Below are 15681 nucleotides of genomic sequence, written 5' to 3' on the forward strand. Positions count from 1 at the left end.
ATTTTTAAACCCATGAGTCTTGCTCTAGAACTGCTATCCATAAGACAAGATACAATAAACCTCCTAGAAGAAAATATAGGCAAAACATTATCTGACAAACATCTCAAAAATGTTCTAGAACAGTATCCTCAAGCAATAGAAATAAAAGCAAGAATAAACCAATGGGACCTAATGAAACTTACAAGCTTCTGCACAGCAAAGGAAACCATAAGTAAAACAAAAAGACAACCTACGGAATGGGAGAAAATTTTTGCAAATGAAACCGACAAAGGCTTGATCTCCAGAATATATAAGCAGCTCATACGACTTAATTAAGAAACAACCAAACAACCCAATCCAAAAATGGGCAAAAGACCTAAACAAGCAATTCTCCAAGGAAGACATACAAATGATCAATAGGCACATGAAAACATGCTCCATATCACTAATTATCAGAGAAATGCAAATCAAATCTACAATGAGGTATCACCTCACACCAGTCAGAATGGCCATCATTCAAAAATCCAGAACTGTTAATACAATGGTGTGCAACACTGGGCAATAGCCCTGAGCCTACCCAAGGGGGGTCTGACTAAGATGACCAGCCTCTGGAGAGGAGCAGGACGGACATAGCCTATAAAGTTGGAAGAAAGAAGGACAAAAAGAGCAGATTTGTTTAATAAATAGGGCTTTGAATTATCACAGGGCAAAGGGAATCTGAACAGCTTTCCAGCAACTGGCCAAAAGGAATCTCCAGCTGTGGCGTGGAGTGGGTGGCCGTCTTATGCCTACACGAACCCTGATCAGGGGCTGATAAATCCTTCAAGCCCGAAGGTGTAATAAGTTTCTGCTTCTGTGGTTGGTTAATATATTAGAACTAAAACTATGTTAACCTGAACTAGACACATGCTATTTCTGAACTAAAATGAAATCTACCTTCGGACAAACTTGCTTCAGGATGTTGAACTTAAGTGGTCCTATAGAGGAATAGATGTTACTGAAAAATACGAGGCCAGCAGTGTTGAAGACCAAGCTTTTTGGCAAAGAAACCCAGTCTATTTGGCCTTTGATCAGTCTCTCAGGGAAGATCAAAGTGAACAACGATGAGATGGAAACAACCCAACAGTCATGAACAGCACCCCACCCTCCTTTTGTCATGGGCACAAGCTGTCCATTCAGTGTGGGATTAACAAGAAATACAGTCCTTGTTTGTGGACCCAGGAGGATGAGTTTGTGTCTCCTGTATTCCTATAAACTCAGTTTATTTCCAGCCTGAATCCTCCCTTGCTGCTCCCATCCTTCTGTTCCAGCCCCTGCTGGACGCTCAGGAGAGATGCCTGACTCAGCAAACACTCAGGCCTGAAACAGCCCATCCCCGTCTCCCCTGCCTCACGTGTGCTCTTCCTCGTGTGCCCTCTGCTTCCATCACCTGCATGACCTCTTCTCTGCCGCTCTGTTGGGACAGTCAACCACTGAGCGTTACCGACTACATCTCAGAACACCTTTTTGTTCTGTGCCTTGGCCCTGGATGCGGCTCCTGCCCCCTCGTGTCCTCACCTCAGCAGTAAGAGCCTGGAGGTGTGTTTTCCTGGTTTTCTTTCCTCTCCTGTCAGTTCTAAACAACAACATGAGATCTCAAAGCAGGATTTACATCATGTTTATCCCCCTCCTTAAAGACTTTCACCCCTTCCTAGAGCTGGTAGTTTCTCCCTCCCGACTTGACATTCTGGATTCTGAGACTTCATATCAGCAAGTCTCACCCTGGCTGCTCATAAAATGCCAACACCCTGGGCCCAGCACGGACCAGTTAAATCAGAGCCCCTGGGGGTGGATCATCAGTGATCGTAACGTGTAGCCTGCCCCCTGGCTGCCGACAGATGGGCCTCCTGGATTCTGTTCCGCTGATTCCATTTCTGTGCCCCGAGCTCCCAACCAGCCCTGCCTGAGGCCTGTATCGGCCTTGAGCTCACCCACATGCCCCTCTTGCAACTATTCTGACCTTGGTTTGAGGCCCCCGTCCCCTCTAGGCCTGAGCCCTGCCCAGCCTCCGTTCTTCTGCCTGTGCCATTTTTTTTTTTAACATTTTTTATTGATTTATAATTATTTTACAATGTTGTGTCAAATTCCAGTGTTCAGCACAATTTTTCAGTCATTCATGGACATATACACACTCATTGTCACATTTTTTTCTCTGTGAGTTATCATAACATTTTGTGTATATTTCCCTGTGCTATACAGTGTAATCTTGTTTATCTATTCTACAATTTTGAAATCCCAGTCTATCCCTTCCCACCCTCCACCCCCCTGGTAACCACAAGTCTGTATTCTCTCTCTGTGAGTCTATTTCTGTCCTGCCTGTGCCATTTCTTAAACCTAGAAAGCCCTCTTCTGACCTGTCTGTCAAGATGCCCTTCCTTTTATAGGTCCAGTTTAAAATGCCACACACCCCCAGTTAGAATTGGTCACCTCCAGCGTGCCATGGAGCTTAGCATGGTACATCCAGCAAGGAGGCACTGGAAGATGTCTGTTGAGATGTAGTTCCTTGTTCCTGCAGACACGTTGTCTCTGGACTCAGCAGCTGCAGGGCTACTGGAGCTAGTCAGACACTGAGCACACGGCAGGGAAAAGCTGGAGACCTGCAGGCCTTAGTTACAGAGAAGCAGACACATCGACCATTCAGCCTGGCCTATTTTTTTTTTATCACTGGGTGTAAAAGATTAGCTTATCATTGTTGTTTTTAAAGTATCCATAGGTTTCTCAGACTTCCATATCTCTGGAATAACATTTGAACCTGAGAAGCGTAGGATTTTAGCACTATTGACTCGATCGCTGTGTTGAAGAGGACCCAGCCCTCCCACCCCCCCCAGGTACAGCTAAATTGAGACGTGGTGGTTATTGTTTCTACTCTTCTAGTTTTTAAAGCTTCAGAAGAGATTCATTTACAGTGCTCAGGGAGCACTTTTGAAAGTGAAAATGCATTTGTGTCTATAGCAACAAGGAGGCGGAAAGGGAGTATGATACGCTATCAGAAGTGTTTGTGAAAAGTGGAAGCCTTGACAGAACTACTCTCAAGTATCTTAAATTGATCTTTTTTCAAGGTTAATTTAGCTATCACTAGGGCATTTTAGAATCTTCTAAAACATTAAAAACTGATTTTAATATTTTTATTCATTGGTATATAGGAAGAATTACATATATTTTAACTACAATTTTAATGGCATTTGAGTGCTTAGCAGGTGCCAGACACTGTTTCAGTTACATTTTGTCCACTGACTTATTTGTCTTCTACATATAATAATCTTCCATTTACTTTCCATCTTTCATTTGGGTAGTTCACGTAGTTCAGCCCCCGTGTCTTTAGTGTGAGGACCCCTAAAATAAGAATCAGAAGTCCCAGACTGTAGTCCTTCCTTAACCACTGTTTCTGAAACCTTAGATCACTGTAACCTTTCAGAGATCTGTAAAATGAAAGGAGAGTTCTGCTTGTCTCTGAGGTCCTATCTCCATAATTTTATGAATACTTTATATATGTGTCATTTAAAGGTCACTTAAGGATTTTGGCTTTCTGTATTGTGAAATATCCATCTATAAAATACATACTACCTATATTTACAGATCAGTGAATAACTTAAAATAACGATTTAACCACCGACCAGGTCACGAAATAGAACATCCCCAGCTTCCAGAGTGTAGCCATGTGCCCCACCCCGTTCACAAACCCTTCCTTCTAGAGGTGTCCACTAGTCTCTCTTTTTGTAGTAACCATTTTCTTTGCTTTTTAGAAAAGTATTACTACTATCTATGAATCCCTGAATTATATGTTTAGTGTTGCCCTTGTTTGAATTTTAAATGTTCCAATTATATTGTATGTATCCTTGTGTGATTTCTTTATATATGTATTTTTTCACCTGAAGTATAGTCCAGATTGTATCGTGTCAATTTCTGGTGTACAGTGCTTCAGTCACACATGAACATACATATATTCGTTTTCATATTCTTTTTCATCATAAGTTACTACAAGATATTGAATATAGTTCCCTGTGCTCTACAGTATAAACTTGTTATCTATTTTATATGTATTAGTTAGAATCTGCAAATCTAGGATTCCCAATTTATCCCTTCTTCCCCTCTGCCGGTAGCCGTAAGTTTGTTTTCTATGTCTGTGAGTCTGTTTCTGTTTTGTAAATAAGTTCATTCGTCGTTTTTTGTTTTTGTTTTTGTTTTTAAGATTCCACATGAGTGATTTCATATGGCATATTTCTTTCTCTTTCTGGCGTACTTTACTTAGAATGATGATCTCCAGGTCCATCCATGTTGCTGCAAATGGCATTATTTTATTCTTTTTTATGGCTGAGTGGTTGTTTCTTAATATATCATTTGTAACAGTCCTCCACGTGGTTACTTGTAGTTGCGATTTGTTCCCTTTCATATCTGTTGTATGAATACACTCCTGTTGTTGGTGGACATTTGGGTTGATTCCATTTGGGATTTGTTAAGGAACTGGTGTTGGACCATTTGTGTGTGTGTGTGTGTCTGTGTGTGTGTGTCTGTGTCTGTCTTCACCTGTATTCAGTAATGCCAAACTGTTTTCCAGAATCTTTATACTCCCGCAGCAATTTAAGAGCATTCCCATTGTGTCACATCTTTGCACACTTAACTTTTTGCCAGTTTATATAGGTTTTTGCAAAACCTTTAATCACCGAATTTCTTTTTTGACCGCAGCATGTCTGATCCCAGTGAAACAATCCCCTGCTAACAAGAAAATCATCATCATCTTAGAGAATTTGGAAAAATCTTCATTGTCCGAGTTGCTGGGGGACTTTTTGGGACCTCTGGAAAATCGCAGCACTGAGAGCCCCTGTACTTTCCAGAAAGGTAAAGATAGCGGAGAGGGCTCGCTGAGAAGCAAGCTTCTTCGGGATCCTTCCAATCTTTCTGTTCCCCGGAGTGCACGTTAGGCTTCCTGGTCTTCTTTCCTTTACGTACGTGCATTTGGATTTGTCCCCTGATACGGCTTGCCAAGGTTGGAGCGTTGCTCTTGGTTTGTTTTAGGAAACGGAACATCCGAATGTTACTACTTTCACGAGAACTGCTTTCTGATGGGAACCATCGCCAAGGCCTGCCTCCAGGGCTCCGACTTGCTGGTGCAGCAGCATTTCCGCTGGGTTCAGCTGCGGTGGGACGGGGAGCCCATGCACGGGCTGCTGCAGAGGTTCCTGAGAAAGAAAGTTGTGAACAAGGTAACAGCCCACGGGCACAGGCTGCTGCCAGGAGAGGGGCCTTGAGTGTCAGGCAGCCTGGGCCTGGGCTCTGCTGCTTACGTGTGGTCCGCAGCAGTCAAGGGTTAAATAAGCTAACATGCACAATATCCACAGTAGCTTCTGGACTGTATTAAGTCCTAAAAAAAAAAAAAGCAAATATTCATTGTTCTCAAGGAGTCTCTCCAAGTTTTAAATGCTGTGGGAAACTAGATTAGAAAATCAATCACTCTTCTGAAGGAAGAGCTACTGCTTGCTTGGAGCCTTCACTGTCCACCCCCTCGAGCTAGTCTCAATATTTGACTGTTACACTGTGCTGTCGTAAATGTTAAGAAGTCACATGAAAAAATCAGAACTCTCTGTTGACACATTTTCAAGAGTAATCATCACTGTTAGTGATTTTTTCAGAATAACAAAATATTCTATATTCTACCAAATAACAAAATTAATTAGTGCCGACCAAAGTTAGTACATTACTGTTTAATTTAATATTCTTAAATGAGGCCAGTAGCCCAGTGTCAGGATAGATCTGAAGTAAAAGAGCTCGATTTAGCAGGGTTTTATCGTGTAATCCTGCACAGTGGGCCACACTTGGAGGACAGGATCTTCATTGTGTCAGCACAGTATTTTAAGCTGTATCCCAACACCCCACTGCTAGCCTCTTCACAAAGAGAGGCTTCTCTCCTTACATAACCAGACGTCTTCTGGAAGGTGTTGCTGCCGTCCATTCACACCTCCATGATGGCAGGAGCTCAGATCTGGGTGAGTCTCTTGACCGCCGTTCAGGAGTGCAGGATGTCTGCAGGGCTTCGGGTACCACACCCTCACACATATGTGCCCCCCGCCCCTGGACCCCCAGCAGGAAGCAGGATGCTGTGCAGAGAGGAAGCTCAGCATCCTCCATCTCCTCCTTATTGGGGAGGAAAGCAGCTTTTTCTGAAACTCCCAGAAACCTAACACTTGCCCTTAATGGCTCATTAACTAGAATACTTTCATGCCCACCCCTCCACCCCATACCATGGCTACAATGACCTTCCCAAGAGCAAAGTGCTCCACCAAATTCCTGAACAAAACTCTGTGTCTGTTGTGTGAGAGCATGTGACTGTACGTGCACATGTGGGGTGGGGCAGGGGAGGCAGGCTGAGGGAGAAGAGTCGGGTGGGAACCCCTTCAGTGATTTTGTGAACAGTGCCTGCCTGCCACTAGGGATTTGAATTAGTTTCTGAAATTTCTAATTTAATCAGAAGTCTTCTGCCCCAAGCTCTGCTAAAGTCAGTTGCCTGGTCATAAATACATGCTTTTGACCAAAGCACGTATAATGTACAACCTCAACCAGTAGGAGGGAAGGTAAGGAAAAGACAGTCACAGGTCTGCAGCTTTCCTAATTACAGAGATTTCCGTTAACTTCATCACTTTAAATATTTAAATCTTATTGCCAAAAATATTGCATAAATAATTGCAAAATTGCCAGTTTTTCTTAAAGACTTTACTTTTTAAGAGCAGTTTTAGATTTACAATAAAATTGAAAGGAAGGTACAGAGATTTCTGATATACCCCTTGCTCCCCAAACATGCATAGCTTCCCCTGTTATCACCAGAATGGTACATTTTCTTATCAAGGAGGAACCTACATGACACATCAAAGTCCCTAGTTTACCTAAGAGAAAAACAGAATGCGTCACAAATTTGCATGTCTTCCTTACGCAGGGGCCATGCTTCTCTGAAAGGTACCAGTTTACCAGTTTGGTTCTGTAGATACAGCACTGTTTCAGATAAAATGTCCCTCCTTTTCCCCTTCTCCAGCTCTCTGGTGAACATACTTTGAGAAGGATTGATTGTACTTATTTTGAAAGGAAAATTCCAAGCTTCAAGCTACACACTTTTCCTCCGTTGTGTTTGAGAACAGGCACTTGGGGTGTGCTGTGAAGAATAGAAGGGAGGGGAAAGGGTAATGGCTTTGACTTACCAGGAATCACTCAGGTAGGTTAATAAAATGGGCTCCTGGTGTGAGTGCACAATGGGAATGAATGCCTCCTGCAAAACTTTAGAAATCTTGTAACTGCAGGATAGAACCAAATCTTTGGGGCTCTCAGAAGCACACTGGCACTTGTTCACAATTTCTTCTTCCAGTTCCTCACAGGGATACAGGTAAACTTATCTTTTAGGACAGTATCAGGCTTCTAGTATTTAAAAAATAATAATTGTGCTCTTTAGTAGGAAGTTAATAATATTCAACTTACTAACTGTAGCAAATGATCTCATTATTCTTGCTAGAAGAATACTGGAGAAAGTGGGAGAAATATGATTGTTCCTTTTTTTGAAGAAAAGGGAAATTCTAACAGATCCCTAAGCCTCATGTAGCACACTGATGTCACTTTAGTGGAGCTGCTAGTCACTGAGCCCCTCTTTAATTTTTTTTCTATACCAAATTCTACCCCTTCATGTAGGACATACAAATATTCATATATTATCCTCAGTCTTAATATCATAATTATTTGGTAAAGGTTTACATGAATCCGCTTTCTTACAAAATACAGTTAACTGTGAAATAATTCTAAATTATTGAGATTTCTCCTCATAGTAAGTAAATCTTCATCCTTTTATGAACCTTCTGTGCTACCAAAAAAGGATTCTATTTTATAGAATATAATTCTAAAGAGAATTGCTCCCATTAAACTATGTGTACTATACAGTATTACTTAAAATATACACATTTTAAAATTTGAAAACAAATGAATTTCCTTATGCCAGCAGAACTCTGTACATTTTAACAAAGTTAGCATTTTAGCTGACTTGCATTCTAGGGAAATTAAAATACAAGGTGAACATGCCACAGATACCATGCCATGGTACATCTTATCACTTACCCAAATTATTGAACTATTTCATATCATCTTTATTCATTTATTCAGAATCCTTTCTTGAACACCTACTGTTTGCAAGACCTTGTGAGGTACTCTCTGTACGTGTGAAGACTGGTTTCTTCCAGAAGTGATGTGTAAGAATTCATCCGAGGTGTCTTACTGCACTGTTGTATCTGCGTCCTTGCATTTCATGTAACAGGCTACAGAGGTCTCTGCAGCTCACGCTTACACACGTAATAGAGCGTGCTGTTACCTATCCCTCCTTCAGCCACCCCAGGTGGGGGTAAAATCAAAATCGGCTACATTTTTGTTTTACAGTTGTAAATGTTTTATCTTTTTAATTTTGGAGTGATAGAAACAAAAGGAAAAGCATCCCTGTTCTAAACTGAGCCCCTGCCTTCCTCCTCCCTGTGTCTCTAGTTCCGAGGGCAGGTGCCCTCTCCCTGCGATCCCGTGTGCAAGACGGTCGACTGGGCCCTGGCTGTCTGGCACCAGCTCAACGCGTGCCTGGCCCGCCTGGGCACACCGGAAGCGCTTCTTGGGCCAAAGTACTTCCTGTCTTGTCCTGTAATCCCAGGGCATGCGCAAGCAACAGTGAAGTAAGTGTCATTTCTCCTTCTTCGCCCATGTAAAGTAGAGCCCAGGCCAGTTTGGGAGCGAGTGGGAAAGCTGCAGGGGCAGCTCCTGTCATCAGCAGGGACACCATGACTTGTCTGTTGAGTAGTTCCTAGGGAAACTTTCTGCTAAGACTAGATCGATAGCAGTTTCCCTCTGTTTACAAAACTCTTATCTGAGTTGGGTGCGACTTGCTGTGCAGTGTCTCCTGAGGGAGGTCCACGTGACACGTTCGGTCAAGGATCCTATAACCAAAAAGAAAAAAGACACAACTTCATTCTGTTGATGAAGTGAAAAGCTTCCTCTTTTATTATTGGGACTTACGTACTTACTAGGTTTTCCTTTGGTGCAGCTTATGAGAACAGACTATATATATATATGTATAAAATAAGGTTAATGAGATAGAAAATCAGAAGGAAATTGAGAAGAGGAAAAACTTCTCTCCATCCAGCTTACTTAGGGTTCTGAGATTAGCTATTAGATTTGATTCTGTGCTTTCTGGCATCCTGGGCAGAAATCCATTTTGGAAAGCAGGGACTACAAATAATGTATCTTCTCTTTTGTAAGACAAACTGTCAATTTAGTAATAGCTCACTGGGGGAAAAGAAGAAGTGCTATATTAAAAAATACACAGCATTTTCTTGTTAAAAAGCAGAAATACATTTATTCATATAATTACCCCTTTATTAGTATCATGATTAAATTTAAGCCTTTTCAGAGTCTCAAGATTTAGATTCTCAGGAGCCAATTTTGGCCTTTCCCGTTTGGAGCAGTCTTTGTCAAGAAGTAGAAGCTCTGAGGTTTTTACACTGTTTGTAAGCTGACAGGTTTACCTGCCGCTGGGTCAGAAGCCAGCACTTCACCACTCACAGCACAGCCACAGCCTAGGTTTCATGTGTGCATCAGTTCCCCCAGCTTCTCGGTCCCACAGGGTGATGCCTAGTGGCCCAGGTGGACGCTGGCTTTGCACCAAAGCTGTGGAACTTCGAGCTTGGGTGGGAATCACCCTGTCTTCTAACAGGAGATGCTGGCAAAGCTATGTGTCTTTTGTCCTGGAAGGAAAAATTTTCATTATCCTGCTCAGGAAACAAGTCTGCCCTCTGCTCCAGAAGGAGGCAGTGTCTCTCTTTTCCCAGTCTGTTTGTTGTACTAACATCCTTGAAAAGCTAGTCCAGAACAGCAGCTGACACAGGAGGTACAGAGATGCTGTGGATAGCTGTCTCCCAACATTTATGGGAGTTAAGAAATTTTTTTTGCCAAAGCTTATGATCTTTACCCCTCTAGCAACTTTAGGAGTAATTGTGTACCTTTTTTTTTTTTTCTGAATTATGTATCACTAGACATGAACAAAGCAGCTGACCATAGACAGATGCTTGATGTCTGGGGAACAGTGTTTACAGTCTTGAAAGGCCAATAACCTAATAGCTTTGACAAGTTTCCCATTCTGGGAGAAGCAGTTTTAGCTACAGCCTTTAATTGTATTAACTGGTTTTTTTTTTTTTTTTTTAATGCTACAACAAAGTGTCATCTTTTTTGAAAGAATCTTAATTGGCATTGAGGGCTTCAAATTTGGGCTCAAGTCCCACAGCTACAGCTCTTAATGTGAGAGTCCAGCTGAGGTGATGGCTGGTTGACTATCCCCTCTATGGTCTAACCCTCCACACGTAGCCGCTGACACCCACCCCCGCCTTGGGGTAGGCAGATTTAATTTGCCACTGATTATAAAGTGAATCCCCACTGCAGAAATATTAAAATACAATATATGTGTCTTACTAAGGAAAATGGCAAATAAGTTTAAGGTGTTTAGACACAGACTTTCAGGCAATCTTTTTTTCCCAGACTGCTTCAGCTCTGTAAAGTCATCCCCTTTCCTCCTTACAATAAATAAATACTTATTTGTGCATTCATCTGTTCAAAACTCAAGCATTGATTCCTGATCTCCAAGATCTTATAAAGAAAAAGGAAAGAGATATGTGAATAGTTTCATTTGAAATAACTGCATTTTTAAGGAAAATTCAAACTACTTTGGTATTGGATAATTTCACTTACTCCAAAACTACCTGGGAAACGTAGGATATACATAGAACACTTAGGTTTTGTTTCATGGTCCTCAAACCTGTCCCTCATAATGTGATTTACGAGAGGTCTGGTCCTAACGGTGAACCCGCCCCTCTCTCACAAGGTGGATGTCTAAGCTGTGGAATGCTGTCATTGCACCCCGAGTTCAAGAAGCAATACTGTCCAGAGCCTCTGTGAAAAGACAGCCGGGCCTTGGGCACACAACCAAAAACCCCAGCCAAGGGCAGCAGGCTGTGGTGAGAGCTGCTCTCAGCATCTTGCTTAATAAAGCTGTTCTGCATGGCTGTCCCCTCCAGAGAGCAGGTATGTGGGTTCATGCTGGGAGGAGAGGAAATTCACACACTATGTAAGACTTGTTTGAATTAGGTTTTAGGGAGCTCTCTATTCTCTTTGTAACTAGAGAAATTATCTCATCATAATGGATGTTTCACAACATTGCTCGAGAACTCACCTGTTTTTTAATTACTGGCTCACCTTTACCAGACTTCAAAGTAAAGTTTGCTGGTTGACAAAACCTCTGAATGAGTATGAAGCAGGCCCATGATTCTGAAGAGGCTATTTCTTTGGGAACTGGAAATGGATTTTGCTTGACTCCATGAAACCGCATTATCACTGCTCTCCTTTGTGTCGTTTCAGAGCTGGACCAGCATACAGCTGATTTCAAAGGAGGAAGTTTCCCTTTATCCCTAGTTTCAAGTTACAACAGTTGTAGCAAAAAGAAAGAAAGCGGTGCCTGGAGAAAGGTGAGCACCAGTCCTCGCAAGAAGTCTGGCCGTTTCTCTTCACCCACCTGGAACAAGCCGGACCTGAGTGAGGAAGGTAAGGGGGCCAGTCATGTCACCTACACATATGTGGGCACCCATAGGTGGTTTCTGAATGCAGATGTGCTTTTATTTTTATCATTATGCATTTAGCAAAACAAAACTGAGTATTTCAATGCATATTTTCATGGAATAAAGTACATCTAGTAGGTACATTTTAAAAATACTGAGAGCACCCTACATGAAAAAATAACCTTTTATACTAGAATTCTGAAATTAATTTTTTCTTTAGCCTGTTAATGATCATCTGGTTTTGATTAATTTGACTTTCTTAGGATCCACACAATTATGGATGTCTATAATAAGAATTGACCCATAAAAGGAAAGAAATATGCCAAAGTGCATTCCTAAGCCAACCTTAAACGCTTAGGAGTGTGCTAAGGTCTTTCACATGCTGCTCTTTTACACATGGGATGTACCTTGTCCCAAGTCTTATTCTAAGCACTGGAAACACAGAAGTGAAAACAGGAGAGAAAAACCCCTCCCCTCATGTAGCTGACATTCTAGTAAGTCACTGAGCAGATTCTGTAATAGGTATCATATACAGAAAAGAAATGTGTAAGTTTTCATTCTAACAAAGAATAATTTATCTCTGGTGTTGGCTTTGACAATAGGATAATCAGCAATTGTACAGATTACAAATGTCCTCCCTAAAGATCATGTTTGAGGAAGAATGATGTTCCAACCTCACATGCATTGAGGATTTCTAATATATGTAATTAATTTTAGGTCTTTAGGGTATAAGGGGGCTCCTGAAGTAGTCTGTTTTATGCAATTTTATGGCAACTTTACAGCAGAGGGGTTGCTAAATAATAAGATACGATGCCTGAAATCTTATATTTCTTATAACAGAAAAAGTTGTTTTGTTAATATATTTCCATATTTAAGCTTGTATTGATTTTTAATAAAAATTTATGGCTTTTGACCATATCAATACATTCCAGAGCTTTGTAATTACCCCAAGTATGTGATGATAAATTGTGACCACTTTTTAAAAAATGATTAAATAGACAGTCACTAGAAAAAAGTATATAAACTCTCACTGTAAAATAAGTGTTATATATTTATAGTAGGATACATTCTGATCCCAAAAGCTTGCCATTACTTCCTAAAGTTAGAAGTAATGATGTTTGATTCATGGAATAAAGTCATTAGACTCCAGTCCCCCAAGAGACTCCCCTACATGAACTTCTGTAGCGAGGATTATACCTTCCACCTCTCTATCCCTTGCTAGTATTCAAAAGAGCTCTGTGATGAGGATTACCACCTCTGTTTTTACAGATACCAAAACTGAGGCTACGAAACCCGTGGCTGCCTGCTCCAAATGCCCTCTACAACCACGGGGTTCTGTAATCCGTGTTTTTGTGTCTTGCAAGTCCAATGCTGTTTTCTTCCATCTGTGCCCCTCTAATCCTGCGGCACATGGAACAACCCATGGCAGTCATACCTGCACACCATGCAGGCTCTTCACTGTAGCATTTCCAAGGGCGTTAGAATTTTTTGAGGGTTCAGGATCAGCCTCTTTCCTGAGCTAAGTAATTACCTAAACAATAAGCTTTGTCAGTATACTTCAGAGTTGACAAACAAAACCCATTAAATGAATATGAACTTAATATTACGGAAATAAGTCTAACTTGGCAGACTATTATGCAAAATATTAAGATTTTAAATTCATTTATATGTTCAGTAATTAGTTTTAGAACTACTGGATATATCGGATATTCTTGGAAGTATGAAAACTTACTTGAAAGATGAATGAAATTGTGTGCAACTATAGGTTTACAATGACTTAAACACTGGCCAACGAATTTTATAAATCTCTGTGTTAAGGTGAATAAACCACTGGTTAAGAACCAAGATGGACATGCCTCTAGGTATTTTTTAGAATAGTAATTTTTCCAACAATTACATTTGATACAAAGTCATTACAACAAGGCTTGGGTTGAATTTTGGTTTTTTAAAATCATTGTTTAAAAAAATACCAGAATAGGAAATGCAAAAGGTGCCGTCCCTGCAGACCACTGTGGAAGCTCATGGAATGTGGTAAAGACACCGCCTCTTTGCTGACCTAAATTACAGAGATGCAGGTCACAGGCTTCTGGAGCACAGGGCCCAAGCCTGTGCGCTTATCATCTGGTAATTAGGGCAAAACTGCTGGTTTATGCTTTCGGACAATGATGACAGAAGTATCGATGACGAAACTAGTACAGAGATTCTCTGATGATCTGCCTTTGGTCAGGAAATTTCAGAATCATTCTTTAGAGATAATCTGTGCTAGCACCATTCATACAATTTTAGAATTCACTCAGAAGCAAATGCAGACTGTATTACAGAAACAGACATCTTGATTTGGAAGTGGCTTTCTCGTACTCTGACTATAACCCACAGTGAGAAATAATTGAAAGCATGACTAGTTACACACAAATTGATACGTTTACTGCAGGCATTATAGTCTGATATTATTTCCTATTCTGTTTCTTGGGGTTTTTTTTAATGAAATCTGCAGTTTGAAATACTGGTATGATATGCAGTATTTCTTAATGGTGTGACTTTTTGTATACTGTTTCTACTTTGACAAAGTTAAATTTCTACACTATTAACGCCACCTGCACTGTAATACATCATGGGGCCCTCACATCAAAAGCTCTGCTTAACCTATAGTCAGTAGTGTTAGAAAAAGTAGAGAAAGGGAAATTACCATCTCAAAAGGCAGGTATTAACTCCTTTTTAGGTACTCTGAGAACAAAGGCCTAAGGGCATGGGGAATGGACCAGGAAGAATAGGGTCCATTGATGAAAGCAGAGTTCAGGATTCCCGGATTCAACCTCAGGCGGTATGAGTTGTACTGACTTTAGTTATAAATATACATGAGGTCGTCATTCCCTGACCTTTCCACAGTGTCTTAAGAGATGGATTTAATCCAAAAACAATTACTCTGTACTAAGAAACTGATACAACACTGTAAACTGACTGTACTTCATTAAAAAATGCGCAGGGACATTCTTTTAAAATGCTTACAATTTTTCTTTAAACAGGTATCAAAAATAAGACTATATTACAGCTGAATTGTAACAGGAATGCTTCTCTGTCAAAACAAAAGTAAGTTTACCTTGCAGATTTAACTCGTGACAAACAATACATTCTTAGTAGTTTGTGCACCATTTATGCTGTTAATATAATTTCTTAAAAAGCATAGAGGTCATTCAACTGCTAGTATTAAACTGAAATCTAACAAATGAATGAAATCTAAAGAAAAAAAGTTCCTTAAGCTTAATAGAACAATAATAGCCTAGTTTGCTTTTAGTTTGTTAAAAGGTTAGAAATATCATTGACTTCATTTTGTATCAAATTTGATTATTCTTCTTAATGCATTTGCAAAGATAGGGTAAAACCCTGCATTTGTGAACTTTTAAACAGGCTTTAAATGCTATCATTTTTTTTTTAATGGTAAGAGTTACACAAACATAGCACTACTTATTCTCTTATGTTGCTCCTAGGGAATTGAGTATAGCTCCAAATTGGTTAAGCTAAAATATTTGTAAATAGGTCCCCCGTGTGGTTGAGTAAATTGTGTGCCCTCTCACTTGGCAGGTAACGTTTAAGCTCCTGTGGCCAGAATTACAGAAGGGGAGAGGGTGAAGGGAGGTAAAGGAATGTCTCACGTGCTTGTTTCTGCCAGGCCCACTGTTAGATCTGCTGTAGTCAACAACCTATATAATTTTTTGTGCTAACTCTATGATGCAGTATAAGGAATTTGTTAAGGTAAGGGAGCCCAGGAGCTGAGGTGTTGAGTCCAAAAAAGAAATCTGACCCAGGCCATAGTGCTAAGTGGTAGATTCATATTTTCTCCACTATCCCACTGCCCCCTACACCAGAGTGTTCAGTGTCTTAGCCTTGGAGACAGAAGAAAAGGGAAGTGTATGGAGACTGGAATGTTACAAGACAACGTGGATTTCTTTGTGTAATATAATTTTATCCTATAGAGAATTTTGAGTGGGAGTTACAAAATCCAATGGGAGTGGGTTGTTGCCTTAAATGACGCTTATGAATGCCTTTAAAGGATATT

General features: G+C 40.6%; 1 protein-coding gene, 1 long non-coding RNA gene and 1 pseudogene across 9 annotated transcripts in view; 1 reads left to right on the forward strand and 2 right to left on the reverse strand.

Annotated features, from left to right (window-relative positions):
• CTTNBP2 (cortactin binding protein 2) overlaps positions 1 to 15681 on the forward strand; it is a 376872-nt gene that overhangs the window by 355156 nt on the left and 6035 nt on the right. For all 8 annotated transcript variants that reach the window (XM_032483616.1, XM_032483615.1, XM_032483617.1 and 5 more), the window contains 6 exons: positions 4702 to 4854; positions 5032 to 5219; positions 8521 to 8699; positions 10898 to 11097; positions 11431 to 11613; positions 14651 to 14714. In XM_032483616.1, the coding sequence (XP_032339507.1) occupies positions 4702 to 4854; positions 5032 to 5219; positions 8521 to 8699; positions 10898 to 11097; positions 11431 to 11613; positions 14651 to 14714 (967 nt within the window). The remainder of the gene's footprint in view (positions 1 to 4701; positions 4855 to 5031; positions 5220 to 8520; positions 8700 to 10897; positions 11098 to 11430; positions 11614 to 14650; positions 14715 to 15681) is intronic.
• Positions 1372 to 15174, reverse strand: LOC116664872. The gene is made up of 3 exons (XR_004321368.1): positions 14949 to 15174; positions 1463 to 1465; positions 1372 to 1383 (listed from the first exon to the last, which is right to left on the reverse strand). It is a non-coding gene; the product is annotated as an uncharacterized LOC116664872 (long non-coding RNA).
• LOC116665159 lies at positions 6899 to 6996 on the reverse strand (annotated as a pseudogene).

Source organism: Camelus ferus, chromosome 7 (assembly GCF_009834535.1).
Source record: "Camelus ferus isolate YT-003-E chromosome 7, BCGSAC_Cfer_1.0, whole genome shotgun sequence".
In the NCBI taxonomy this organism is placed as follows: domain Eukaryota; kingdom Metazoa; phylum Chordata; class Mammalia; order Artiodactyla; family Camelidae; genus Camelus; species Camelus ferus.